This window comes from Mus pahari, chromosome 5 (genome assembly GCF_900095145.1).
Source record: "Mus pahari chromosome 5, PAHARI_EIJ_v1.1, whole genome shotgun sequence".
Lineage (NCBI taxonomy): Eukaryota > Metazoa > Chordata > Mammalia > Rodentia > Muridae > Mus > Mus pahari.
The window spans coordinates 109,401,321-109,428,186 of record NC_034594.1 but is presented as its reverse complement, the minus strand read 5'-3'; the positions used below and the strand labels follow the sequence as shown (position 1 = coordinate 109,428,186).

At 51.5% G+C, this 26,866-nt stretch overlaps 2 protein-coding genes across 3 annotated transcripts; both read right to left on the bottom strand.

Annotated features, from left to right (window-relative positions):
* Positions 1 to 3,668: 3,668 nt before the first annotated feature.
* Positions 3,669 to 12,914, bottom strand: Arl8a (ADP ribosylation factor like GTPase 8A). The gene is made up of 7 exons (XM_021198370.2): positions 12,562 to 12,914; positions 7,200 to 7,280; positions 6,840 to 6,913; positions 5,598 to 5,691; positions 5,392 to 5,459; positions 5,084 to 5,154; positions 3,669 to 4,744 (listed from the first exon to the last, which is right to left on the bottom strand). The coding sequence occupies exons 1-7, from the start codon at positions 12,682 to 12,684 to the stop codon at positions 4,695 to 4,697; spliced, it is 561 nt and encodes a 186-aa protein (XP_021054029.1). The 5' UTR covers positions 12,685 to 12,914; the 3' UTR covers positions 3,669 to 4,694.
* Positions 12,915 to 14,730: 1,816 nt separating this feature from the next.
* Ptpn7 (protein tyrosine phosphatase non-receptor type 7) lies at positions 14,731 to 26,731 on the bottom strand. 2 transcript variants are annotated; one of them, XM_029538731.1, is made up of 10 exons: positions 26,676 to 26,731; positions 25,515 to 25,688; positions 24,806 to 24,989; positions 24,485 to 24,569; positions 23,221 to 23,297; positions 21,903 to 22,040; positions 21,486 to 21,596; positions 20,056 to 20,210; positions 17,395 to 17,508; positions 14,731 to 16,334 (listed from the first exon to the last, which is right to left on the bottom strand). In XM_029538731.1, the coding sequence occupies exons 2-10, from the start codon at positions 25,634 to 25,636 to the stop codon at positions 16,241 to 16,243; spliced, it is 1,080 nt and encodes a 359-aa protein (XP_029394591.1). In that variant the 5' UTR covers positions 25,637 to 25,688; positions 26,676 to 26,731; the 3' UTR covers positions 14,731 to 16,240. The 2 variants fall into 2 exon arrangements, with proteins under 2 accessions (XP_029394591.1, XP_021053503.1); XM_021197844.2 differs by having other exon boundaries at positions 26,687 to 26,728.
* Between the last annotated feature and the right edge of the window lie 135 nt (positions 26,732 to 26,866).

The window sequence follows — 26,866 nt, the reverse complement described above, 5'->3', positions numbered from 1 at the left end:
GGAACTTCCTTGTCTGCAGATGATGGTGCCTAGACATGTGGCGGAGCCTTTTCTGGGGCGGAGCCGTCCCCTTAGCCTGGGCTTGCAGTCGTTCTGCCTTGGGGGAAGGGATCTAAGGATGTTACAGCTTTTAAGGGACAGAGAGGAGGGGAGGCTCTGGGGAACCGGGCACTAAACCTTTACCCACAGCTAAACCCAGATGCCCCTGGGAAGTCAGCCCACTGGTCTCTGGAGCCCCCGCCTTCATCCACCCTCTCCACAAAGCCCCCATTTGAGGGAATCCAGAGGCCTTCCTTTCGTGAGCCACACAGCTTCTCAGCACCCCCCCTCCCCTCGCTCAAACAGTGGCTCTTGTTCAGCTTCTTAGAATGGACTGTTTGCCTCTGAGATGGCCCAGCTGCCGTCCCCACCGCCCCCACCATATCACCCTTCCTAGCAGCATTCTATAGTAGGTCCCAGTAGGTTGACCCAGTAGCTTCTCCTACTGGTCCCTGCCCTTGAAGTCATTTGCCCTGATTCTTCCCCTGCCCCAGGCACTTCCAAAGACCCCTTCTCTCTGCTGGGCTATCAGCCAGAGACGAAGCTCAGCCCGGGGCCACCAGCATTCCTTCCCGCATGACCCAGTTTTCTCGGAAGCACCTTTATCTAGAGCTCTGGGTTCCACAAAGACTCTTGCACATCAGTCCAATCTAGAACCTCTGCTAGCACAGGTCCTCAAGGGCACAGGGTCATGGGCACCCAACTCCATTCTTTGCTTTGCTCATTCACCCATACCCCTGGGCCGTGGCCTATCCAAGTGGCCAAGCCTCCCCCCCCCCCCCCCCCCCCCCGCCCCGACTTGGAATCTGAACAGCCTTGTTCTCACTCCCTGGCACCCACCCTCCAGGGCCAGCAATGCTGGCCAAGAGAGGGAGTCTGTTGCTAAGTGATGGAGCTGCCATGTGCACCCTTTGTGCTGGAGAATGACACCCACCCATTTCTCAGCAGACCTGTTGCTACAGTGACCGAAGTCTCCGGCTTTGTGTTTAGGAACTTTGAGTGTGTGGGTAGTTGGATAGGGGGCAAAGGTGGGCCCATGTCTCTGAGCAGAACCAGCCAGCATGTGCTTTCTTCTATCTTCCCTCCACCCCAGCCCTGCACACACCAATAGCTCCTAATGGGCCGGGTGAACTGAGGTGAAGTCAGAGGCGGGGAGAGGATTGAGGGTGGAAGGCTAGGGGGTGGGGTGGGGGTGGGTTCTGCATCCTGTTTGGTAGCCTCTTCCACAAAGGGCACACTCTGGACCTCCCTCCTGTCTGCTGGCTGGCCCAGAGCTGAAGGGGAGGGGGAGGAGATGGTGGCTCCTAGACCCTACCCCGTTGCCACCTTCCGAGCCTGCCAACGTGAATGGCTTGCAAAGCTAGTCAGCAGGCCAGCCAGTCTTGGGAAAGGGCCACTATCCCCGCGCCAGCCAAGGAACAATGCGGGGTTTGTTGTTCAGGGGTCCCAGGCTTCGGGGGGGAGGGTTGTTGCTCAGGGGTGGGCAGTGGCTCTGAGCTGTGATGCTCGGAAAGAGATGATGACATCCACAGTCAGGGACCAGTCCTTGGAGCCCGATGCCAGGGGTAAGGCATCCCCTGACACTCCCCCACGGGTTATCTTTGTTCTATCTTGACTCTACCCATTACCCTGGGCCCTGGGTCTACCTGCTTCAAGCTCAGTCTCAGCTTCTCACTCTGGGAACCAGAACGACCTCCCCTTCACGGAGGCCTATGATCATTAAACGAGGCCAGATACATCATATGCTGGAGCTGGAGCTGGAGCTGGAGCTGGAGCTCAGTGTGCTCAAGGCCCTGGGACCCACCTCCACTGTTAAAGGGGAGGAGGATGGTGCGTTAAGCATCTGGCAAGGTTCGGTGCCTTTCGAGATTCAAATCTCCAGCGTTATGGAGTAGACTTGCTTTTAAATTTCTTATCTTTATCACTTTTAATCATGTGTATGTGTGGGGCGTATGTTCACATGGACACAGTACCCACAGAGGTCAGAAGTCACCTGACACATTTCCTAGGAACCAAACCTGTGTCCTCTGCAAGAGCAGTACATGCTCTGAGCCACCTCTCCAGCCCCTTGGCCAGATATTAACTCATCTACTTTTGCCCTCAGGGGACCCAGCCATGATGATTTATATACATACGATCCATAGTTTATTCCCTACCCAAGAACAGGTTGTTTAGGCCCTGCTGCATGTCTGTTGTATGAACTCGCTGTGCAGGGTACTGTTTTTGCATGCAGTGATAACAGGCTCATCACCAAATCACACCTGGAGCACACAGGACCCAAGCGGCAGCTCAGTGCTGCAACATCCCAATGGCTGAGAACAATGGTCCTCGCATAGAAGCACAGCGACTTCCTTGAAGCAGGCAAGGCAAGAGACAGAGCCTGGGCCCATCCTACTTCCCAAGTAAGGGTCACATCTTTTTTTTTTTTTTTAAAGATTTATTTTTATATATGTGAGTTCATTTTTGCTGTCTTCAGACACACCAAAGAGGGAAGAGGGTATTGGATCCTGTTACAGATGGTTGTGAGCCACCATGTGGTTCCTGGGAATTGAACTCAGGACCTCTGGAAGAACAGTCAGTGCTCTTAACCGCTGAGCCATCTGTCCAGCCCCTAGGGGTCGCACCTTATCCTCATAAGGGGTTGGAAAGCTCCTGAGAAGCAGTAAACTCCATCCAGGTTTTCCTCGAACCTTTTCTCCCCCATGCAGTCAATGGAAGCCAGGGCCTGGTCTATTGTATGCTAGATCAGCGCTATGCCATTGAGCTAAATCTCCAGACCCTGTCTTCAAATCCCCCCCAGCAATAGGAGATCCTCTTCAAGGCTGGATATATTCATAGCTGGGTAATGGCCTCACCCAAATCCTCTCACAAACCAAGGACAAATGTGGCTGTTTCTTACGTGCAGATGCACGGTGAAGAGATTGCGTATCCTACACGGAACATCCCAGCCTCTGCTTCCAAGCGAAGGGGAGGCAGAACAACAGGGAGTGGGGGAGGGGATCCAAGAGATTGAGGGTCAGTATAAAACTAGCTGTGGTTGGATTCACACTGGAGCAAGGAGGGCCCACAAGAACTGAGGCTGTGAGCTCCAGCTAGACAGGCAGGGTAGGAATTCTATCCATCGAGTTAACAAATGGTTAAGGAGACTCTGCAGGCCCAGTATACCCCCTGAGGACATTTTTATTTCTTCCTGGTGGGCACTGGGAGTGAGGAGAGGATGCAGAGTTCTGTTCTGGCTCCACTCTGGCTATATATGGGAACAAGCAGGTATGGACTGGAGAGGGGCCATGAGCTGAAGTGTTTATGAAGAAGAGCAATCCAGTTTGAATGCCACATGAAAGGCCTAGGTCTGGGCAGCTCCTCTAACAGACCTGCTTAGCACCACTTGGGAGCTGTCAGTGGACAGGAGTGAGAAGCAGGCAACAAGCAGGGCCCAGACACACGTGTGGGCTGCTGTCCCAGTGTGAGCACACGTGACAGGCCACTGTGTTTCCAGAGAGCCTGAGTATGAGTTCCCTGTGGGTGTGGCACCCCGTGGCCATCCCTGTGTATGGGCGAGGGTGCTCGTGCCCCTGTGGGTCCGCTGGTCGGTGACATCTGTGGGAAACAACTGGCACCATACACACCCCCCAACACAAAATTGGTAATTTATTGTTGTCGTTATTAGGAGGCCAAAAAAAAAAAAAAACAAAAAACAAAAACAAAACAACAACAAAAAAACATGTACAGTTACAGGGATCATTTTCCAAACAGAGGTTAAATATGAGCTGAAAGTGTAAAAAGGAAGAGGAACATCACTTTACAAATTATTAAATTAAACAAACAAACAAACAAACCAAAGAACCAACCCCCCATGCTGAGTTCTCTCCTTGTACAACTCTGTGAAATGAGAACAGAAAATGAGATGGGCCGTGGAGGTGGGGACCCTGGGTAGGGGCAGGACCTGGGGCCAGGAACAGCGACAGTGGGGGTTGCTGGGATGACATGGACCCTGGTCCTCCCACTTAGACCTGGTTGTACCTGGTGGCCCTATCAAGGCTAGGGACAGAAAAGGAGGCTCCTGCTGGCCTTCAAATTCAGGTCCTCCACTGGGAGACAAAGATACTTTACAGGGCATGGGGACAACCACTGCCCCATGTGGCAGTCTCCCCTCTTCTGCATATGAACTTGCCCCACATAGGCCCTGCATCTCTCTCTGCCTTTCCAGTTTGCCCCTCCCAGGTCCCGACTGGCCCCTGCAGCATCAAATGGTTGATCTTAGTCTTTGCTTAAATTAAAAAATTAAAATATATATACATATATATACTGTACACACAGGACAATAACAGTGTTGAAAGGGGAAGAGGAGGGCAGGGCAGAGAGTGAGGAGATGGCCGGCTTGCGGGGCCAGGGCTGTGGACGAGGAGGGGAGTCGGGTAGCTGAAGGGAAAAAGAGAGCAAGGGACAGAGGTAGGGGACCAGACTTGGGAAGAGGGCAATTATTTTACAATAAAAACAGGAGTTGAAACCTCAGCAGAACAGGGCTCTAGGAGCCCCAGAGGGCCCTCCCCACACTGGGTGAGGAGGCGTGGCTTAGGGAGAGACAACAGGGTGGGCGGGGAGCTCGGCTTCCGGTTAGGTGACTGTGGTCCCTGGTCATAAGAAGAGCCACAGCCTCAGCTTCTCCGTGACTTTGAGTGTTGAATAAGCCACTGTAGGGTGATGTCTGAGGGCAGACAAGAGAGAAAGTTGTGAGAAGGGCCTGGGAGGTATGAACAGTTAAGCCAGGTTCCTGCAATGGCAGCCTAGAGCTGTGACCCCGGAACAAATCCAAGCTAGTGACAGAAAAGACACAAACCCGCAGCTAGTAAAGAAGGGCCTGGAATACCTGCTCTAACCAATCTCAGAAGTGGAAGAGGGGGCAGGGCTGGGGTAACGCCCAGAACTGGGGCACCCAAGGACAAAGTGGCGGGGTGGGAACTTCCCAGATACCGCATCACACCTATCTCTCCCTTCAGCACAGCCACTCCTGGCAGGGTGCCAGCAACTTCCCAAAGCCACGCACCTATGTTGTCCTTCTCTTTGCAGGAGATGGAGTAGCAGCAGATCTCTCGGTCCTGGATAGCAGACAGGTTCCTGCGGGGAGACCAGAGAGGAGTCAGCGGAGGCTGGAGCAGTTAAGGGACCAGGGAAGGGCAGGGTGTTTTTCTCAGTAAAAGGGCTACAAGAGGAGGGCGAGGCTCCTGGAAAAGATGCGTTCTGCTGCCACCATGTGGTGAACACTGAGAACACCAACAAGCCCAGCCCAGAAGCCTTCGGCAGCTGGGGAATTTGGGGGAGCTGAAGCACACAAAGAAAGGCCACTCAGCTCACATTTTCTCGATTAGCTCCTTCTCATCTAGCGCTCCGGCGAGGTCTCGCTTGTTACCGAGGACTAAGACCTATACAGGAAGGAAGCCGAGGAAGAGTTAGGGCAAGGGTACCTGGGTACCTCGGCTGCATGGCGCTTCCCCCTCCCCCTCCCCCACCCCGTGATTTCTGACCAGCTCCCTCTCCCACCCGCTCCATCTCCAGCTGACCGGGATGCCTTGTAGCTGTGGCTTGTCTAGCAGGTTGTGGAGCTCATTCTTGGAGGCCTCGATCTTCTCCTGATCCGCAGCATCCACCATATACCTGGGGAAGGCAATCAGGGACAGCATGTGGATACCATGGGTTGAGGCAGACAGGAAGAGGAGCTGCTGAGGGGAAGGTGGCCTCCAGTTCCAGCCTGGTCGCCTCTGGAGAAATGGACCACCCTGGTCTGACTCAGAGAACACTTTCCCAGACATAGGTGTGAAGCACTGCAGGATTAACTGTGAGTCGGGGCCCAAAGTGACCGACCCATTTACATTTTCATGGAAAGCCTTAGATAGGATAGCCCTGGCTGTCCTGGAACTATGTAGATCAGGCTGGCCTCCAACTCAAGAGATCAGCCCTACTTCTGAGTGCTGGGATCAAAGGCGTGTGCCACCTACCACCACCTGGCTACAGTGCTTGTATAAAACTCAGCTTTAAGCTGATCAGGAGGCAGAGACAGGTAGATCTCTTGTGAGTTCAAGGCCAGCCTGGTCTACAGAGCAAGTTCCAAGACAGCCAAGACTGCACAGAGAAACCCTGTCTGGAAAAACAAAACAAAATATACAAATATACAAATAAATAAATAAATAAATAAATAAATAAATAAATAAGGTTTAAACTGGGCATGGTATGCATGCATTTAATCCTAGCACGTGAGAGGGGGAAGTCTATGAGTTAGAGGCCAGCATGGTCTTTCTATATATTGATATCCAGGCCAGACAGGTCTACATAGTTAGATCCTGTCTCAAAAAACAAAAAGGCAAAACACTGTTTATTCTATTAAGAAAACTAAACTGGGCATACATCTTTAAAAATCTCTACCTCTGTGTGTGTGTGTGCTAGAGTTGAATCCAGAGTGTGTGTGAGACAGTTGAACCCAGAGCCTTATATATGCTAGAGCTTTCAGACCAAGTTACATCCCCTGTCTGAATAAAATTAACAGGCAAGGGAAGGAATCACTTAAACTACCCAAAATTCAAGACATGGTGATTTGGGTTGGGGGAGACGCTGTAGGCCTGGCTGGCCAGCTCTGTAATTGGATGCTATGGCCAAGAATGGATGGATGAATATATCCTCAAATAAACAGTATGCAAAATAATAAAAGCAGGCCATGTCCAGGCAGCAGGCATTAACAGGGACCATGTGTGTGGTTCTGCATCAGATCTGATGGCTTGCAGGCAGGAGGATGGGGAGACCCTACTTACACGATGGCGCTCACTCCTCTGCAGTAACGTTCCCACATGCTTCGGAAACGGGGCTGCCCCCCAATGTCCCAGAGCTGAGAGAGAAGAGGATGGGGAGAAGGTGGCCTCAGGAGCAGGCAGACAACTGAAAGCCATTGGGTTCCTAGCTTCCCTTCTGCAGTCTTCCCCCACCCTAAGGTCACAGCTCCTTCCCCCCTCACGGTTTCCCTCTCCCCCCTATCCAGTCTACAGTTCATATCTTCAGCTCCCTTTTCCCAATCCTCCAACAGCAGGTTGCCACCCTTCCCTCCCCTGGCTGGTACTTCCCGGGTGCCTTAGTTGCCCTCCCAAACAAATGTCCTCTGCGGGCCATGCCCTCACCTTGATGGTCACATTCCCTTTGGTGATTTTGCGCATGTTGAAACCCACAGTGGGGATCATGTCCTCATTGAACTGCCCTGACTGGAGAGAAGAGCCAGAATTGGAAAAGATGCCAACACTGTCAGGACCCAGATGTGTCCAGATGTGCCTGGCGGGTCCAGAGCAGGGTGGCTCATCGGTGACCTCAGATTTTCTCAGGGGAGGTGTCTCTTGAATGTCTTCTGCCTTCAGGGAGCATGGATGTTATCAACTTACATGTTATCCATATCTGGAGGTCTATGGGGAAGAGGCCCATAGTCCTTAGGCAATCTCAGGGTCTCTCAGCCTAGACAGGAGAAAGCTATTCCCAAGGTCCAGCCTACAGTTCTTGTTAAAAGAAGCCCCTTTACTTAGTCTCCAGTTGAGTTAGGAGAATAGATTATTTCTCAGGACTTCTCAGGAAAAGAGGCTCATCACATAAGACATGGCAAGGAAAGCAGAGATTATCAGTAGTAGTAAATTGTTTTTTAAAAATGAGGAGGAGCCAGGCAGTGGTGGCACACGCCTTTAATCCCAGCACTTGGGAGACAGAGGCAGGTGGATCTCTGTGAGGCCATCCTGGTCTACATAGGGAGATCTAGGACAGCCTTGGCTACATAAATAGACCATGCCTGAATAGGTGGGTTGGGACTAAATTCACCACCCACAAAATGCAATACATATTAGTATTCATCTGTTATACTCTACTACAGATAATCCACAGTCTCTATTATTTACCTACATATGTGTCTCCTTGCTGGACTGAGAGCTTTGTGGGGAGAGGAGCCAGGTCTATAGTAACAGCGTTAATGTTTGCTGAATGAGCTAAGAGTAATTCCAGCTCCCATTATTCCTTTCAATGTCTGGTATTTTTCTCTCCCCGCATTCATCGTGTTTGAAATCTCTGGGTTAATCTAAAGTAGACACAGTCTTCAAATAAGGCCAGCCCTAACTCCTCCCAGGTCACCTTCCCGATGCAGTCACAGGTGGGAGCAGGAGAGACAGATGGAGGCCCCATGGGAGAGGGCTGATGGAGCCCTGGAAGCTGAGGGTGATGGTCATGTGCCTGTACCACAGCTTTTTGTCTCCTACCAGGTAGTACACTACTTTGCTTGAGTCCCATACAGAGACCAGGGACTCTGACCACTAGACAACGAGCAGGAGATGGCAATTCTTAGTCAGTGCCTGGAAGCCTCAGTGACGTGCTCCAGGTGTACCAGATGAGCGTACCACTCCCCTGCCTCTGAAGGAATCACCCAATGCCCAGTGACAAGGAATAGCAGGGAATCCTCATCTGAGAACCGCAGCTGGATTTTGGAAGTCCTCTGAGCCCCCGGATGTACAATCATCCACAGGGGTGGGTCCAGGGCCTGCCTCACAGTCAGTCCCTTATGGAGATGGCATAGCAGCGTTCTACAGGGTGTATTGGTAGACTTCTAAAACCCCAGCATTCAGGTGGAGGGGGAAGAATTAAGAGTTCAAGGTCAGCCTCAGCTAAATAGTAAGTTTGAGGTCAGTCTGGGTTGTATGAAATCCCATCTCAAAAAAAAAAAAAAAAAATGCCAGCACACATCTTACCATATACTTTAATTTTATAGTTATTTATTTACTCTGTGTGTGTGTGTACGCATGCGAGCGCACATGCCACAACATGCTTGTAGAGGTCAGAGGACAACTCTTAGGAGTTGGTTCTCGCCTATAATCTTTGAGGAGTCCTGGTATTGAATTCAGGCTATGTTGCCAGACTACCTTAGGGATAACTAAGCCATAGTACCCCGAAAGTGCCTGATCTTGTCTGATCTCAGAAGCTAAGCAAGGCTGGGCCTGTTTAGTACTTGGATGGGACATGACTCCTGTGCTCAAGTGATCCTCCAGGACCCTAGACCAGCGGGGACTGTAGAGCTCCTGGACTTGTGACTATGGCTCACTAAGTGCTTGGGAGTTGCTCTGATGCTGTGTGGGACCGTCACTGCGCTTTGGGAACTGGAAGACCAAATAGATGAGAGTGTAGCCTGGAAGACCGTGACCCTGGCAAAGAGATGCTAGGAGACTCTCAGACAACCAGACCCTCCAACACCCAGTTTCTGTTCAGTTGGGAACTGGAGCTAAGTTGCAATCAGGCTATGATTTAATTTCCCTGCTAATGACTCAAATTCTTCCTGTAAGGATGGAAGCGACTTTACGTCATGTAACCTAACCTTTTTGTCTCAGACTTGAATCTACTCTACATCATTCTCTCTTCTTCTCTACTCTATATCAATCATTCTCTTTTCTCCTTTACCTTTTCTTTTTCTTTTTTCTTTTCTTTTTCTTTTTTTGAGATAGGGGCTCATGTAGCCTAAGCTGACTTCAAACTGGCTTGTAGTCAGAGGTGACCCTGAACTTTGTACCCTCCCTCCTGTCTCCACCTCTCTGGTGCAAAGATGATAGGCGTGTGCCTCTGTGTCTGGTTTTATGTGGTGCTAGGGGTTGAACTCAAGGCTTTGGGCATGTTAGGCAAGCCCTCTGCCAACAAAGATACATCCCTAGCTCCTCCATTTATTATTATTATTATTATTATTATTATTATTATTATTCATTACTATTATATGAAGTAATCAAGACTGGCCTTCAACTCCTAATCCTCCTGCCTCAGACCCTGAATGGCAGGGACTAACAGTGTGCATCACTGTGCTAGGCTTCTACTCCCTCTCATGTTAGTTCAAATTATCAGAAAGTTCTTTATGACTCAAAAACGCATCTTCCTATAATCTGCCCCCCCTTGTTCTTTAGTCCTTCTGGGTACCCCAAGACCAGTTGATCTATAGTGACAGTCTTTCATGTTTTAAGATATTTGAAATGACCCCCCTCAATGGGCAGGACCACTCAAGAGTATAGTCTACTACTAGGGAGACCAGAGGATTGACAGGTCAAGACCAGACTCTGTCTCCAAGAGAAAAGAAAAGAACGGCCTTTTTGCTTCTCTTGGGCAAAAACCTATCTCCCACTTTTCTAGTAAAACAGCTCTTTCAGCACTCAGCCAAGTTTCAGTCTCTCAGACATATTGCAATGGCTCCTTACATTCTTTTTAGTTAACCTGCTAAGCGGCTGAGCTCACTAAAGTCAATTCCTATTCACTGCCACATCTGGGGGAGGGTGCGGAGGGGGGCTGTGGGAGGGGGCACAAGGGTTTTTCTCTGTTTGCTGAGACGAACAGAAGCCAAGTCAAGAGCAAAGGCAGTGGTGGGCATGGGCACAGAGCCCAGGGGTACCCAATCCTTTGTGACTGTAGGGGGAGCGGCAGAATGTGGGTCGGGGCTCTGGTGGGTCTGAGAAGGCTGGAGTGACCCAGCTGCTGGAATTCCCTGCAGCAGCAGCACCCTAGGTGGTGGTTGTACCTATTAGGGTCTCTTGAGAGAAAGGGAATTCAGCTTGTCCATTTAGTGGTAAATTTAGTATCAAAAAGGAGAAGGGGGGGGGGGAGGAATGTTGAATACCAAACAAAACTGGTTTGTCCTTTTTGTCTGTTTGTTTTTTTTGTTTTGTTTTTTGTTTTTTAATTTCTGAAACAAAGTCTCTCTCTGTCCCAGGCTGCTCTCAGACTAGGGATCCTGCCTCAGCATCCAGACTGCTGGGCTTACAGGCATGCTCCATCAGGCTTAGTTTCAAGGAACCTCTTGACTCTGGCAGGAGAATCTGAGAACTTGGCTTCTGTCCCTGACCTGTCAGAGCCTTCCATTCTCTGAGAAGATGCTGGTCTTGAAGGGGAGGCCCAGACCAGGCAGTTGAACCCACCTAGGTGACTCTGCATCCCTATACTAACACTCTGGGAGAAAGGCATCCCTAGGGACTGGAGGCGATGTCCTGGTAGAGCCCAAACAGCTAGTTTCTCCTTTTGAGAAATACAAAAACATCTCCCAGACCCAAATGCCCCAAACCAAGCCACCTAGGTCTGAAGAGACAGGTGGGAATCCGGGTGTTGGTTTCCTGCTCTGACAGCCCAAGAGGCAAGTCAACACCAAGCCTAACCAGGGTGTTCAGTCCTAGGGACACAGCATGGCAGACAGGAAGCACATGTGTGTTAGTTCAGAAAAACATTATGTCCCAAACCCCAGCCCCGTGGAATAGGAAGGGTCACTGGGTAGAGGAAGGTCCAGAGGTCAATGGCAGAGAATATTTAGGGAAGAGAGAGGACCCATGCCTGATCACATAATCACTAAGTCCCAAATCCATATCCCCTCTGAAGCGCCCCCCCTCCCCCGCAGGGATATTGAGCCCTGTAGGGCTTCAGGGTCGGGCAACAATACAATACAGGCAAGTGGTGGTACCGAAGCTGGTGGTCACACATCTTGGCGGACCTGCACATCAGCATTTTTTAGCCTATATCTGGCGAATTCACAGTCCTTGGAAAACCCATCTTTGGGAATGGGGCTAGGTTCTGGGGAAAAACTATGTCCCCGTCCCAAGCCTTACTTGGTCCCATAAACCCAGTCTTGCCTAGCTTGGAAAGACAGGCTGCAGCCATTACTGCAGCTCAGCTCACGCCCAGGGAGCTCATCTTCCTCTTTTTTAAAGAGAAAATTTAACTCCTTCTTCACCATTCCTCTGGCACAGACGTACAACTGCAATCACCCCCTCCTTCCCCCCTCCCCCAGTCCTGAGTCTCCAAAGCTGCTCTCTCCCCTGTCCCCAGGTGGATGGCGCCCCTCCAGCTCATCCTCTTGGGTTCATGGTACCTACTCTTGCAACTTCTGAGCCAAGCGGAGTCTCCCAACTCCCTTTATGGTGCCATGCTTTCTGGACCCCAATGCTAAGGCAGGCCCGGGACAGGTTCCGGGGAGGAGTCTGGGCTAGAGCCAGTGCCTCAGCTGACTCCTCTGCCTCTAGGGATGCCCCCCCCGCCCCAAAAGGCCGGGGCTTCCGCGTCCTGCAAGGGGAGGCAGAGCCCTCGGGGTGGGGCTGGGCTGCTAGGGCACCCTGGCAACACGCTCCGGCCGGGCGTCCCGTGACCCTCCACGCGCGGAGAGGGAAGGTCCGGGCACTTTCGCCCCGTCATGCCCCCTTTGCGCCGGCCTCGGGGGCCTGTCAGCCGGCGGCGGGTTCCCGGTGCATGGAGACATCTCAGTGCCGCCAGCTCCGGAACGCAGCTCGGTTCCCCTGGTCCTCGCTACCCCGCCCCCAGCCCTGCCATCCCAGCCCAGGCCGGAGAACGGGTGGCACGCCAGTCGGTCCCCCAAGAACCGTGCTAGGCCCTAAGCGCCCGGAGCCGGCTCCTCCCTGCCCGGAACCCGGCGGTGCCCGGCCACGCCAGGCGGCGACCCCAGCTGCCCAGGGCGCGGCGCCGGCGACACATCTGCCCTCATACCGCGATCACGTTGACGAAGGTGGTCTTGCCCGAGTACTGCAGCCCCACCAGCGTGAGCTCCATTTCCTCCTTCCAGAACAGGGCCTTGAACCAGTCCAGCAGCTTGTTGAACAAAGCGATCATGGTCGCTGCCACCGGCCGCGCCCGGTGCCGGGTCCCCGCCGCCTTCGCTGCCCTCGCGCTGCGGCCCGGAGCGGCCCCTCCCCGGTGCGGCCGGGTCCCGCGGCTCGGTGCGGGCGGAGGCTGGAGCGCGGCGGCCGACGACGCGCTGCCCGAGGATCCGCTCGCCGATGGGTGTGGCCACGGCGCCTCCACCTCCCCCGCCGCCGCCGCCGCCCTCCCGCGGGCCGGGCCGCGTCCTGCTCGCACCCGAGCGCGCTCCAGTCTCGCGCGCGGCCTAGGCCAGCGCCCGCGGGCGGGGCGGCGGGGACTCGGGGACTCGCGGCGGCCGGGAGGAGCGTGATGGCGCGCTTGCGGAGAAAGCTGTAATTTTATTTTTCCTGCTGCCCTCGTTTGCCCCGCCCTGACTGCACCTCTTTCTGGCTTGAAGGGTGGTCTGTCCTGGGGCGGGTGGTGTCTTGATTAAGCTAGGGTATTTCCAGGCCGAAGAACCGTAGCATGAAGATCTCCAAGAAACGGTTTTGCTCCCTGAACCCCTTGCCTCTGAGCATCTCTGGGTACCGAATTCCATCCTCCGAAATGCCATAGAGAGTAACAGCCGGATTTAGAGCCCTTAATACTCCATCTTGTTTTGTTAACCACAGTTTGCCAGGCTACTTGTTTGTGAAGCCCAAAGTGAGATCGACATTTGAACTTGATGCTCATCTTCACTATAAACAGGCAAAATCGGGGCAAGGAATTCCCTGTGAGGAACCGCTGTAGCAAAGGAAAAATGTATGCTATTTTGATACAAAGTTTTTGATAGTGGGTGGTGGAGAGTCTGCCAAGAAGTCCCCATCCCCCCTTGCAGGAGATAACAGCTCAGTCAGCCGGCTGAGCCTTCCTAGTCCCAGGATCCCTGGGTAGCTGGGCTCCTACAATGATCCCACCAGTCTCTCCTTGGGGGTCGGTTTTCAAGTGTACTCACCTGGAGGCTGTGATGAACTGTTGACATCAACTGTATGGATTAAGCCTATTAAAGGATCAGACAGCCCCCAACATCTGAATCAACCCATTCTGACTTACTAACATTTGTCTAACCTCGGCCCTTTATAAGTTCTCTTCCTCTGTAGGTACATGCTATATAGTCTGACACGTTTAAATTAAAGTTTAAGTTATCATACAAAGTAATAGATTTTCGTTGCTTTACATTTCTGTGTCTTTCCCCCCCAGATCCATATATTGAAATCCCACTCCTCAAAGTGATGACCATATAAGGCGACTAGGTTATGAGGGTGGAGGCCTCCTAGCTAAGATTAGTGCCCTTATATAAGGAGAGAACAGCGGTGCCCAGAGCCTGTACCCCTCACATCTTGAGGCTACAAAGAGAAGGCTGTAATCTATTAGCCAAAAAGTGACCCCTAACCAGACCCCGAATCTACTGGCACCATGACTGATAGCTTTCCCGTCTTTCAAGCCAGGAGCAACAACTTTCTGTTGTTTATAAGTTACTCAGTGTGGGGTGCTTCGTTACAGTACCCTGAACAAGGTGGTACCTCTGTGTCTCCCTTCCATTGACTACAGTTTTGTCACCATGTCCTTAGAAAAACTGGAAAAGAGTGTATCATAGGGGTAAAGATCTAGTAGCCCATTTCTGCTCCCGAGAGCCTTATTCTGTTGTTAGAGAGAGCCCCAGAGGCCTAAAATGATGGAAAGAAGAATTAGGTGGGCATCCAAGAGGTTATTTATTTATTTATTTATTTATTCATTATGCTTTTCCAGAGCCTGCGCCCTCTAGAACAGGATTGGGGTGACTGTATAGGGAGGGAGCCCATAGCACTGTGCAATTGCTCCCTTGCTCCCTTCTAGACAGGCTCTGAGCTCATGGTAGCATCGTGTACTTTAGAAGCCTATCCTGGGCAGTGCAGACCTTTCAGGGGACTTTAAAAAAGTGGAAATGCAAGCCACCACCCCAAGACTAAAGAAGCAGAGCGCCTACTCAGCTCAGGTCGAGCATTAAAAGTGTTAACCCCAGTTGTAGCCTCACATTATTTTTGTTTGTTTGTTTAGTTTCTTTTTGTTTGCTTGCTTTTGAGATAGGGTCTCATATAGCCAAGGCTAGTCTGGAACTCCGGATTCTCCTGTCTTCCCTGTCCAAGTGTGGTTCACAGGCTTTCTACACTGTGTCCAGAAGCACTCCGTGGTGTTCTCCAGAGAGATGCCAGGAAGCGAGGGGGCAGTCACTCCTCCAACTCCTTGGGGTTTTCATGGAGGACTTGTGTCACTTAGCACATCCAGGAGCTGAGGACCAGACAGGAGGAATAGTATTCTGCCTTCCTCCTCACAGGCAGCCCAAACGGGGTCAACGAACACTCAGGGTTTGTCTGGCTTTCTGGGGTACATAGTTCATCCCTGAGATAGACCGTGGGTTCCCTGGAAACTGTGTGAAGTGATGAGGATGAGGGCTGAAGGGCTTAGCCCCATGCTGCTTGGAGTGGTCACTGCCCAGCCTGCTCCTGGAACCAGATAAGCATTCTAGGTGGGCGCTGCAAAGAAATACAAGCCAGGAGAGATGCGGCAGGTAGGTTTCCTTGAAGCAGACATAGCTCTTTGTCTCTTCTCTCCTCTTTCTTTGATACTTCATGAGTACCCAGAGGATGCTCTGAAGTCACAGAAGCAAAGCAGAGAGTGTTGGGTTTTTCCCAGAGAGTGGTTGGGAGCAGATGACAGGAAGGAGGCCATAGAAGCAGAGGCAGCCCTCATCTCCTCCAGAGAGCAGAGAGCTCAGATTGCCTTAAAAAAGAAATGAAGATCTTGCTATGTTGTCCTGGCTGGCCTGGTACTCAAAATGTAGATCCAGCTGACCTCAAACTTGCAGCAATCCTCCTGCTTCTACTCCTGAGTGCTGGGATGACAGGTACATCATCACTGCTGGGCTCCCATTGATCCCAACTGCTAGAGCTGGTTACCCCTGCATCTCCTTGTATGATATGTATGGAGGCAGGCCAATCAAGGCCCTTACTCTCTTCTGAGCCGGTCATCTAGCACTCACGGGTGTATGGGGAGGAGCAGTCTATGTAGGATAGAGAGGATTTGATCAAGGTCAGACCAGAATTTTCCCTGCTGTTGCATCTGGCCTGTGTGTGGGCAAGGCTTTCATGGAAGAGGATCTTGCAATCACCATCTCAGCAGGGCTACATCTGGAATGGCGTTCAGGAACATTCTGTTGGACTGACTCTTTGTGTCATGGACAAGGAAGGGAGCTCACCGAAAAGCACCTAGAAAAGCCAGTACTCCAGTTGCTCTCTCAATCCATTGCAAGGACCAGCTCCTATCTGTAAGTTCAGAGCCACAGGAAGCTCCCGCATGCTCCACTGGGGGCCACTGAAGAAGGCAGAGTCGTGGTTGGTGGTGAAGACCCGTGGCCTGGCTCCTGCTGCTTGCTGGGGCAGTTTCCTGAGATTGTAAAGTAGTCCAGGGATCCCTTTCCTGTGCTGATGCAGAAGCCGTGCTAGAGCTCACAGCCCACTTCCCCAGACCCACTGTCCCAGGCCTGAGAGGCCCCTGGGCTGGTGGAGGGTCAGGGGTTGGGCTCCGGGGGCAGCTGGGCCGCATACAGGGCCAAAGTGTGGTGCAGGAACTGGTATTGCTCGGCTGTCTGGATCATGCCTCCTCTGTAAGCAGAGTCAAGAGTCAGAGTCAAGAACACCTGTCCCATGCTAAGGTTAGCATCCTTTCTCACTGTCCTGCTAGGGAAGCCCTGACTCTCTCCTTCCCATAGTCACCCTTGCCCTTCCTACTCCCCTTTACTGTCCTCTGCCAGGACAGCCCCAAGGGTGGAAGTGCAGCAGGTACTGCCCCATCTACTGTCGTCTGTCTCTTATCCAGCCAGCTCTTGAGCAAAATCAGACCCATGCTCAACTCTCCCATTTGTAATCTTAAAAATAAAAACCGTTAGCCCCACGTGTGTAGAACAGTTCTCATGTCTAAAACATTCAAGAAGTGAACCCATTTCTTCTTCCAGTTGGGGAAGTTGACGTTACCTCTCTATCGCCACAGGGCCGTGGTGGTGTACGCCTTTAATTTCAGCACTCAGGGAGGAAGAGTCAGGCTGTGAGTTCGAGGTCAAGTTAGTCTACACAGGATAGCCAGGAACACATAGACTCTGACTCAAAAGGTGTGTGTGTTGGGGGAGTGGCTACAGAATTACAGTAGCAGCTCGTAGTAGCATATATCCCAGAGTCTGAACTGGCTTCTCTGGCCGGTGAATACCCATAGCTACTTTGTATCTAGAACAAATTGTATCTTTTCTTTAAAAAAAAAAAAAAAATTAAGACACTAGCCCTCTGTAGCCTCGTTGGCCTTGAGCTAATTAAGTAGCATGTCACAGGCTCTGACCTCATATCCCCCCCCCTTTCTGAGTGCTGGGTTTATAAACATGTAGTATCATACTATCCTTTGTTTAACTTGTTCCCTAGCTTTCTCCTGAGTAGAGAATTTGGGGGCCAGGAGAGGTTGCGGGAAAATTCAGGGTGACATATTTAATTCCAGGTCCTCAAGCTAACATTTCAGACCATCTTTTATGTGGGCTAAGGCTTTGGCAAACTAAAAAGTTCTTTTGAATAAAACCAAGTACCTTGCTTTCTTCCAGGAGGCCCTGCAGGTGATGTGCACTTCAGAGCCACCAATGTCCTTGTCAATTACTGTGGCCGCATCTGTTTCCCATGGACTCACCTGTCTAGGCGAAGTTGGCACACAATGCCCAGAATGTCCACCTCCCCTCGGGCCTTCAGCTGCTGGCAGCCGATGCGGGTGGCAATAAAGCAGCCGGTCCGGCCGATCCCTGCACTGGATGGAACCAGAGAGAGGGTAGGGAGGTCACAGGAGACCAAGGAATGGGGGAGACAAGTGAGCATGGAAGGTTGGGGCTAGGCTTCAAGTGATGAAAGAAGAAATGGTATTAAAGTGCTCTGTTTGTGGGGTGAGACTCTCACATTTCTGATTCCAGCATCCCTGGCATCCCTGATGGAGGCAGAAAATAGCTTGCCCAGGAGAAGTCTGTAAGCCCTTATTAGCCTCACTCTATGCCTAGTCCATCTCACCATTAAATTTATTATTATTATTATTAGAGATAGGATTTCACTATGTAGCTCTGACTGTCTTGAAACTCACTATGAAGAGCAAGCTGACCTTGAACTCAGAGAACCACCTGCCTCTGCCTCCCAAGTTCTGGGATTAAAGCGCCCCCCCCCCATATAAGAGTTTCACTCTAAAGTCCAGGGAAGCCTGAAACTTACTACATATCACTACATATCCTAAACTCACTGTAATCCTCCTGCTTCAGCCTCCTGAGTCCTGGTTGTCCAGGGCAGTCAGAGTTACAGAAGGGTACCACCAAATCAAGTCTATTTTTTTTTGTTGTTGTTGTTAGTTTGTTTATTTGAAACAGATTCTCTCTATATAGCCCTTGCTAGCCCTGGACTTACTGGGTAGACCAGGCTGGCCTCAAACTCATAGCGATCCACCTGCCTCTGCTTCCCAAGTGCTGGGATTGAAGTTCAGATTTGTACTTTTTCCAGTTGTTTTTTTCTTTCTTTTTTCTTTTATATTTTTATTTATTTTAATCTCTCTCTCTCTCTCTCTCTCTCTCTCTCTCTGTGTGTGTGTGTGTGTGTGTGCATGTGTGCACATGCATCACTGTACCTGTATGAAGTGCAGTAGAGACCTTGCATGAGTCAGTTTTGTCCTTAAACCATGTAGGGCCCAGAGACTGACCTCAGGCTGTCAGGCTTGACTGTGGGTGCCCTTACCCGTGGAGGCACTGTGGTGACCCCTGACTTTTCTTTTCTTTTTGATAATAGGGTCTAGTCATGTAGCCTAATAAGGTCTAAGGACTGACCTTAGACTAGCAATCTTACTGCTTCGGCCTGCAGTGTGCTCTGCCACACCCTAGTCCAGCACACACGGTGGTGATCACATCTGTTTACAGCTCCTGCCTGTGCACTGCCTGTCTCCCTGAGCACTCCTTCTCTGACCACAGCCTCTTCCCAGCTCCACAGTCAGCTTCTACAGATGCTCCAGGGCCCCCATCCCATTATCTTCCTCTCAGCTCCATCATCTTTCTCTCTTCCCGCACCCCACTCTGCTTCTTGTTCTTTCTGGCTTTCAGCTCCCCACTTAGGTCTTACATGGGCCTGCAGTAGAAGGAGGTGCATACTGGGCTGTGTAGAAGCCACTAGTGACTCCCAGCAATGAAGTACGTGCTTGCCCTCTGCATGGCTCCTGTGTGTACTGTTTGCCTCTCCCTCCTCCTCCTCCTCCTCCTCCTCGTCTCTTCCTGTCTCAACAAAACATCATATAGCCCAGGCTGGCTTTGAACTCCCTATGTACTTTACATAAGCTATCGGCTCCTGGTACACCTGGTCTCTACCTCCCAGGTGCTGGGAATATAGGAGTATGCCACTGTGCCCGGCCCCAGGCATTGCTTTTAAATGGTAAATTTGGGGTGTTGGATTCAGCATCACAAAACCCAAAACAAAATGGCAAATCTAAGTGTTAGCCAATCATGCAAGTCAGCCTTCCAGACTGTTTTCCATCGGTGTCCCTACATAGAAGCACTACCCACAACAAGCTCCACCCACAAAGCCCCACCCACAACAAGCTCCACCCACCCACAAGCTTCAGACTCCTCTTTGACCCTCCTGGCAGTGTATCTTTTTTGTTTTGTTTTGTTTTAAAGTTTTCTCCTGAGCACACACGGTTCTCTGTCTGAATGTGTTCCTTTCCGCCATTCCTTGGCTTATTCCCTCTCAGATATTAGGTGACCTGACCCTGTGGCCTCTTTACTACTCCGTCCAGCTCTCGTTGCATTGTGGTCTGCTTAATTGTTTAATCTGCTGGCCAGTCTGTTAACCTCCCAGGGAAAAAACTAAGCTGTTTTGTTCACAGTTATTTTCTTAGTATTTAACATTGTGCCTGATGATAGCAATAATAGGTTTCTAATAAGTCCATTATAGTTCATGCCTGTAGTCCCAAACTGAGACTGAGAGGTTGAGAAGCTGAGGCAGGAGGATTGCGGTGAGTTTGACGCTAACCTTGGGCACAAAGAGGGATCCTGTCTCAACAAAACCAAACAACACAACAAACACAACAAATGCAGCAAAAACCAAAACCAACCCCCAACACTAAAAGACCCAAGCAAACAAAAAAGTTATCCGGTGGCTAAACGGGCTCCCCAACAGTGGGGACCAAGTTATCTCATCTCTACCTCACAACCCCACAAGCCAGAGCTCTGTCTAGGTAAGAGTTGGGCCTGTCTGGTTTGGTGTTAGACGCCTCCACGCCAGAGACTTAGTGAGCAGGGAAGGCAAGCACTGGGACCAGGGAAGTCCCTACCTGCAGTGAACCACTATAGGCCCGGAGTTGGCGGCTGTCTCTGGGGTCTCCACCTCGGCCACCAGGCGCAGCAGGGGCCCGGCTGATTCTGGAGTCTGGTGGTCTGGCCAGGCTGAGAAGAGGATGTGCTTCACTGACCGGCATTCCTGTTGGTGCTGGGGTGTGAGAAACCAGGAGAATAAGGCTTGAGACGCGGGATGTGGGTGTGGGCGCTGTGATCTATCGATCGATCATGCACGGTGGGATGCAGCACGCAGGGGTGAGTCTCCTGGCGACTTTGCTACTCAGCTTCGCCCAGGCTCAAGTCTTGACTGCGCCTCTATCTATCGTGGGACTGTGGATAAGCGCATTAAATCTCATTTTCTTCCCTAGTAGTGGGCACATCGATATCTTTTTGTTTGCCTCCCAGGATGCTTGGCGAACGACGAACTGATACAGAAATCATTTGGAAGTGTAAGAATGTGTACCTTAACAGAAAGTTCCTTCCTTCCTTCCTTCCTTCCTTCCTTCCTTCCTTCCTTCCTTCCTTCCTTCCTTCCTCCTTCCTTCCTTCCTTCCTTCTTCCTTCCTTCCTTCCGTCCTCCCTTGCTCCCTCCTTCCCTTCTCTCTCCATAGGAATCTTGCTATGTTGTTCCAGTCAGTTCTCTTCTCCCATCATGTGGGTTCTGGGATTGAATTTAGGTCATCAGGCTTGGCAGCAAGTGCCTTTACCCACTGAGCCCTTTCTCTGTCCCCTAGAAAGCATTTTAAAAGTCCATCCACATGTGCTGGCACATCTCATTTGACTTCTGGCTCTCCCAGCATTCCCTGGGTCTCTCTAGGGTGATTCCTGATGGCCCCTGCTTTATTAGTTGGTGCATCCCTGTTTAATTAGAGGTGCCCCTGAAGGGGTGTACCCCCCCCCTCTCTCTGTTTTTCGAGACAGGGTTTCTCTGTGTAGTCCTGACTGTCCTGGAACTCACTAGACCAGGATGGCCTCAAGTTCAGGGATCCACCTGTCTCTACCTCTCAAGTGCTGGGATTAAAAGTGTGAACCACAGCTGGGTGTGGTGGCGCACGCCTTTAAGCCCAGCACTTGGAAGGCAGAGGCAGGCAGATTTCTGAGTTCAAGGCCAGCCTGATCTACAGAGTGAGTTCCAGGACAGCCAGGGTTACACGGAGAAGCCCTATCTCGAAAAACCAAAAAAAAAAAAAAGTGTGAACCACCATGCCCAGGTTTTTGGTTTTGTTTTGTTTTGTTTTTTCTTCATTTCTCTTTTTAAAAATGTTTTTTCTTTTTTTTCTTAATTTCTCTCCCTTTTTAAAATATGGAACATCATGTGAGATCAAGGTTTAAATTAGTAAACTTGGTGAATTTAGTTAATTTAGTGAAGGTGGAGCACGAGTTTCAGAGATACTAGGGTGGCCCAAACCTCCCATTGGTCTGTTACCTGGATGGTGAGTTGCCTCACAGTGTATTCTGGGTGCTCTTTCATGTCCTGGATGCGGATCTGGAAGGGTCCATAGGCTTCCTCTTCTGTGGGCCAGTAGTGTACACATTTCTAGAAGGGAGGGATCTGGGAGTCAGAGTGGGAGGGCCCATCAGTGGCATGGGGCTGAAGCATCAGAGAAGCCTAGTCTCTCCTCCTCATATCTTACCTCAAGACCCAGGTCAGTGACAGAGTCTAGCTCTCCCATGCTTCAAGTGTATAGTCACCCCACCCACAGCTTCCCTGGGGTGTATTCCTGAGAGATATGGCAGAGGGCCTGTCGGGGCTCGCAGCTCCCACCGAGGCCTCTGGTCTGCTGTGCATGGGTGGTGTGACTGGGTAGGGTGCAGACCCTTTCCTGATGACCCTGACTCCTACCTCCTTGCCTTCTCGGAGCTGGGTGAGCATGACAATGAGGGATACATCTTCTTGCCACACCATCTCCCAGAAGTCTGCTACAGTGTTGGGCATGGGGCCCTGGGTGGCAATGTAGACCTTCTCCTTCCCGTCATAGCCCTGGGGAGACAAAGCACAGAAGGATGGAGATGCTGTGACTCCACAGTCCGCAGTGCTGGGGTAAGGTTAAAGCCAGTGAACATAAGCACTCATGCACACACACACACACACACACACACACACACACACACACACATCAGAAGCCGCATGCTGGAGGAGGACTTGGGACCCACTACGAGGAACACCTGAGTTCAAATTCCTGCCTTTCTGTTTCCTAGCTAAGTGGTCAGAGGCCCATTCCTGACTCAGTTTCCCTGAGCTGTAGACTGTGCCTAGTAATTATAATATAGTGTGCGTTAAACTTGATAAAATATATTGGTAGTCTCTCACACGGCAGGCACCGTGGACATATGTTCCCATCCTCTGCTGCTTTCTTCTAGGACAAGATATGACAGTCCTCAATATTTGTAAATGAACGTCTCACGTTTCACAAATTACTTTTATACATTTGACACCAAAGTCCAGTATACTGTACCTAGTCTGTTCTCCTCCCTCCCATCATCCTTAGCTTCCATCACCCTTCCATCATCCATGCATCCCACTGTTTGCCTGATCCCTGCTGGCAAACAGAGGACCACCGATCTATTGTGCTGTCATGGATCTACTCTGTCTGCTTTGCTCCTCAGCACCCAGACTGCTGTCCTACCATATTTGGCCACAAGGGGGCACTGGTTTTCCATCCATCCACCAAGCAAGGTAAGAAGTTGGGATAGATGGTCCGCCTTGCTTTGAGGTAGCTATTAGCTGGACATCAGTCAGTCTCTACGAAGGAGGCAGTACTTGGTAGGGGTCAGGCGTGGGGGCAGAGACTGAGTGTGGGAAAGAAGATAGTAGGGGATAGAGAAAGTCACACCAGAGCTGGCTTTGTGCAGCTTGTAGAAGCCATCAGCCTTTAAGAAACGGGTAACTAGGCTCAGCCAAGTTTAGAGGGTTGTCATGGGTAGGGTAACAGGGTAGGTTAAGGCGGCCTGGAAATTTTGACATCTTTTCTAGACTGATTTCTTGGGGGTCGCTCAGTATGTATCTCTTTCCCTGCTCCCAAGTCTAACAGAGGGAGCTATGGCAGGAGGAGTTAGTACAGGCCCTCGAGGCCGAGTCACAGATGGATCACAGAAGGTCTCATGCAGCATTTTCATCTTTAAGGCAGTCTGGCTCCGAGCTGCAGCAGCCGGCCACTCACCCGGATGTAGTTGGCATTGATGTAGTCACTGTCCTCCTGGCTCTGTGCCCGGCCAAGACAGACACGGCTCTGGGGATCTAGGAAGTGCAGATCAGTAAAGGCGAAAGGTCAGAAGATGACCAACAAATGTAGACTGTGACAGAGTCAGAGGGGAGCGCGTCCTCACACTGTTTGCAATACTTTGTGGACAGCAGGTAGTCCGTCCGTTGTATTATTTTATAGACAGATAACATAACAGCTATGTATTATAAAATATACTATTTCATGACAGTGGGGAGCCATGATGTCGTTGAGCTGGAAAGTGGTGTAATCAAAGCAGAAAGAGGGACTGAATGATGATGTGTAGCACAGACCACAGAGCTGCGGACACCAACTGGGATATGATCATGTCTTAGCCTTGGGATCGGCGAGGGTATAAAATGGGAGCGAACAGATAGGGTCAGGAAGGAAGAGATTCTGCAAAGGGAAAAATGCTGATTACGAGTACAAGCATCAGATGAGTACATTGTTTAAGATATCACTCAACCACAAGGAGTACTGGCTTCGCGCTCCAGAGGTGTAGGTTCTTCCCCAGTCAGACCGGATGGGGGATGAGGACGTTAACGTCCCCTCTCCGATGGTTGGAGAGCTTTGCTAGAATTAGGCCAAGGCCAAGGGCAATCCAACTCACATTGACAAGTGTTCACAGAACCTGGTCTATTCTAGCAGGCAGTGAGCCTGGAGTCTCAGCCCCCGGGCAGGACCCATGTGCTGGGCTGAATTCGGACCACAGTTTTGGAAGCCATTGTTCTAAGCTCCAGGTATCAAGCCGGCCTATGGGAAGTTGGAGGTGCTAGGCCTGGGTCTGTCTGTGTGAGTTCACACCTACCACACAGGCGTGCAACCGCAGGAAGTGTCTGCAAAGGCTAGCATACAACTGGGCAACAGCTGTCTGTCTCCTGGCTGCCAGGGTATGGTATGAGCGTTTCTCTGTTGAAGGACGGTGTCTCAAGCATTCACCTTCCTTGGCTTTGGAGAGCCGGTTTTTGTTATTGTGGCTTGCTTTTGTGAAGGCCTCATATAAAACCAAGCTAGTCTAGAACTTGCTATATAGCTGAAACCGGCCTTGAATTCCTGATCCTCTACCCCAACTTCCACCCCAAGTGCTAGGATTATTATAGGCATACACCATTATGCCTGGCTTCCAAGGTGTATATATTCTTTGCCTTCTTGAGTTCTCCACCCTCAGGGACACTATCCCCCTCAGCCCCACTGTGCTCCTTACTTGGCAAGATGGTCTTGTAGCGGTCTTTGGAGGCGTGGCCAGGGATATCCAGGTCTTCAGGGTTGACAAAGTTTGAGGGGATTTTCTGATGGTGGAGGATAAGTGAGTTCATCTCTGTCCCCCCCTTCCCAGCCTCCTTTTCTCCCATTCCACCCTCTGCACACAGAGAGGAAGAGCAAGGATGGGGACAACCTTCTCTCCTACACCCCGGAGTTCTTCCCTGAGCAACCCCCCCCCCGCAAGGAGAAGAGAGGCCCAAGGAATCCAGAATAGTCAGATATGAAAGCGTAAAGTGATGTGGAGAAAACCCCAGATTCTTACCAAGAATTCCTCCTCTAGCTGCTTGGGGCTGGGAGGTTGGTGCTGTAGCGTCCAGCGTGTAAGGGGGTGTCCAGCTGTGCGCAGGAAGTGTAGGGTGACTTCCCGGGGTGTATTCACTGAGCAGATGGGTTCAACCGTGCCCAGAGACCGTACATCCAGCATCAGAGCCACACTGGAACCCCTTCTGCAAGCACAGTCACCCACTGCCCCGTGAGCTTCTCAGAGCGACTGCCTTGCTTTCAAGCTCCTTGAGGGCTTCGTCTGAGGAGGCTCTGCTGAGTCTTTCTCTTGACCCAGAGGCTCAGGGCACTCAAGGATCAGGCCCCTACTACGTTCCCCTTCTCCTTTATCAGATAATAACAGAGCAGCCTGCAATTCTTTTGCTCCTTCCTGCCGTCTATCTCTCCTACTCTCAAGCCAGCACAGAGGCTCCTATACACACCCAACTCCACGGAGGCCCCTAGATTTGTCCCAGAGACTGTTCATCACAACTTGAAACTTAGAGAGAGGACTCGGGGATGACGAGAAACTTGGTGCCTCCGACATACAAGGGATGGGCGTGCAACCTTCAAGTGAGCGTTATTTGGTTTTGGTTTTGGTTGTTTTTGTTTTTCCAGGCCTTGTGGATTCTGTTGTTAGAACTGGACAGGAAGGAAGGGAAGGGATGGCGAGCCAGGCCTAGGAAGGTCCTCTCTGTGAAGGATCTCACCTCTCCTGCAGCCGCACGTGCTTCTTGGCCGGAGCTTTGGTGGGTGGAGGCTGAGTCATGTCTGCCCCCAAAGACAAGGTCGGCAGCTGTGCTCTGGAGCGCCCCTCACAGGCCTGGACCATGCTGGGGTAGGTTGCTGGGCCCAAGGGAGGCTCATTCAGCCATGGGGCCTGCCTGAAAGACAAGGTCCCGCAGGCCTCACTAGCTAGAAGAAGGCTTCTAAGACCAGGCCAGCCAGCCAGTCCCTCAAGCAAGCGGCCCAACGTTTATTCTGCAAGGACAACAGCTCTCTGTTGGGATGCAGGATAGAGGACAGTTTGGGGTTAGAGTAGAAGGAAGGTATTAGAGAGAATACAGGTATGGGGGAGATAGGAAGGAATCCAGGAGGAAGAAGAGAGAGGATACACAAGTCCATAGGGCTCTACGTGAGGGTCCACACGAGGCCAACAGCCTGCTAACTACACAGAAGGAAGGGAGAAGGCATACAGCTCTCTGAGTCTAGCCAGCTAGCAGGCTTCTCTATAATGAGAGACGGAGGCCTCGAGGAGCATTGGATCCAGTCGGGGATCCAGGCACGCTCCAACTTCTAGAAGGGTCTCCTCATTTTTCGGCAGTTCCACTCCAAGATCAGTTGTGGTTCCTGGGGTCTCTGTCCAGGGCGGTAGGCCAGGGGTGTTTCCTCCCTCCTCCCTCCCATCCCCCAGTCTCCCGCCTCTGCAACCGTCACAGGAAATGGCCTCATCAAACCCTAGAGCGCCAGCGCATGGTGAGGCTACAGCTGGGGGTACAAGAGCGAGGGGGCATAGAGGTGATGAGGGCATCACCTTTGGGGGGCAGTCCCTGTCCCTCAGAGCTACGGCATGGGTGCCATGGTGGTGGGGTTAGAGTTGCTAACCCTTGAGGACAGAGCTTTGGGAGCAGCGTGGGCCCATGCAGGTGCGGCTGGGACAGTACTTGCCCACAACAGGAAGGGGCCTTTAGCCTCTCCTTTCCTGGCACTCTGTGTGGCTTCTTTGCCCTCCAGCCACAGGGACACCAGATATGTCACTTCTCATGCCCTGGCCAGGCATGGGAGCCCCAAACTCATGCTTCTTCATCCCATCCTTGGAGACCCTCCTCCCCGCCCGCCCCCACCCAGGGCCATAGGATGTCTGTACTCACTTCAAGTACACTGAAGCAGCTATGTCCTCCAGGCTGCCTCTTGCCAGCTGTCTGTCAGTCCGTCTATCTTTGAGGACTGAGAGGTTTCAGGAAGCCAGCTTCCTCCCTCCGCCCCTCCTGGCTTCCACCCACGCACACCCAACTGCGGGCTGCCCTTCTGTGCCTGCCACAGGCTACCACCAGGGGTCGGG

What these genes read in the sequence shown, in the direction of transcription:
- Arl8a (XM_021198370.2), bottom strand. Translation starts at nt 12,684, where the DNA reads ATGATCGCTTTGTTCAACAAGCTGCTGGACTGGTTCAAGGCCCTGTTC. An exon ending in AGAGGAGTGAGCGCCATCGT is followed by an intron (nt 5,692 to 6,839) that starts GTAAGTAGGGTC and finishes TGCCTTCCCCAG; the next exon opens with GTATATGGTGGATGCTGCGG. An exon ending in CACAGCTACAAGGCATCCCG is followed by an intron (nt 5,460 to 5,597) that starts GTCAGCTGGAGA and finishes CTTCCTGTATAG; the next exon opens with GTCTTAGTCCTCGGTAACAA.
- Ptpn7 (XM_029538731.1), bottom strand. Translation starts at nt 25,636, where the DNA reads ATGGTCCAGGCCTGTGAGGGGCGCTCCAGAGCACAGCTGCCGACCTTG. An exon ending in TGAGGCAACTCACCATCCAG is followed by an intron (nt 20,211 to 21,485) that starts GTAACAGACCAA and finishes CTCACACCCCAG; the next exon opens with CACCAACAGGAATGCCGGTC. An exon ending in TGCCAACTTCGCCTAGACAG is followed by an intron (nt 16,335 to 17,394) that starts GTGAGTCCATGG and finishes CTCTGCTTACAG; the next exon opens with AGGAGGCATGATCCAGACAG.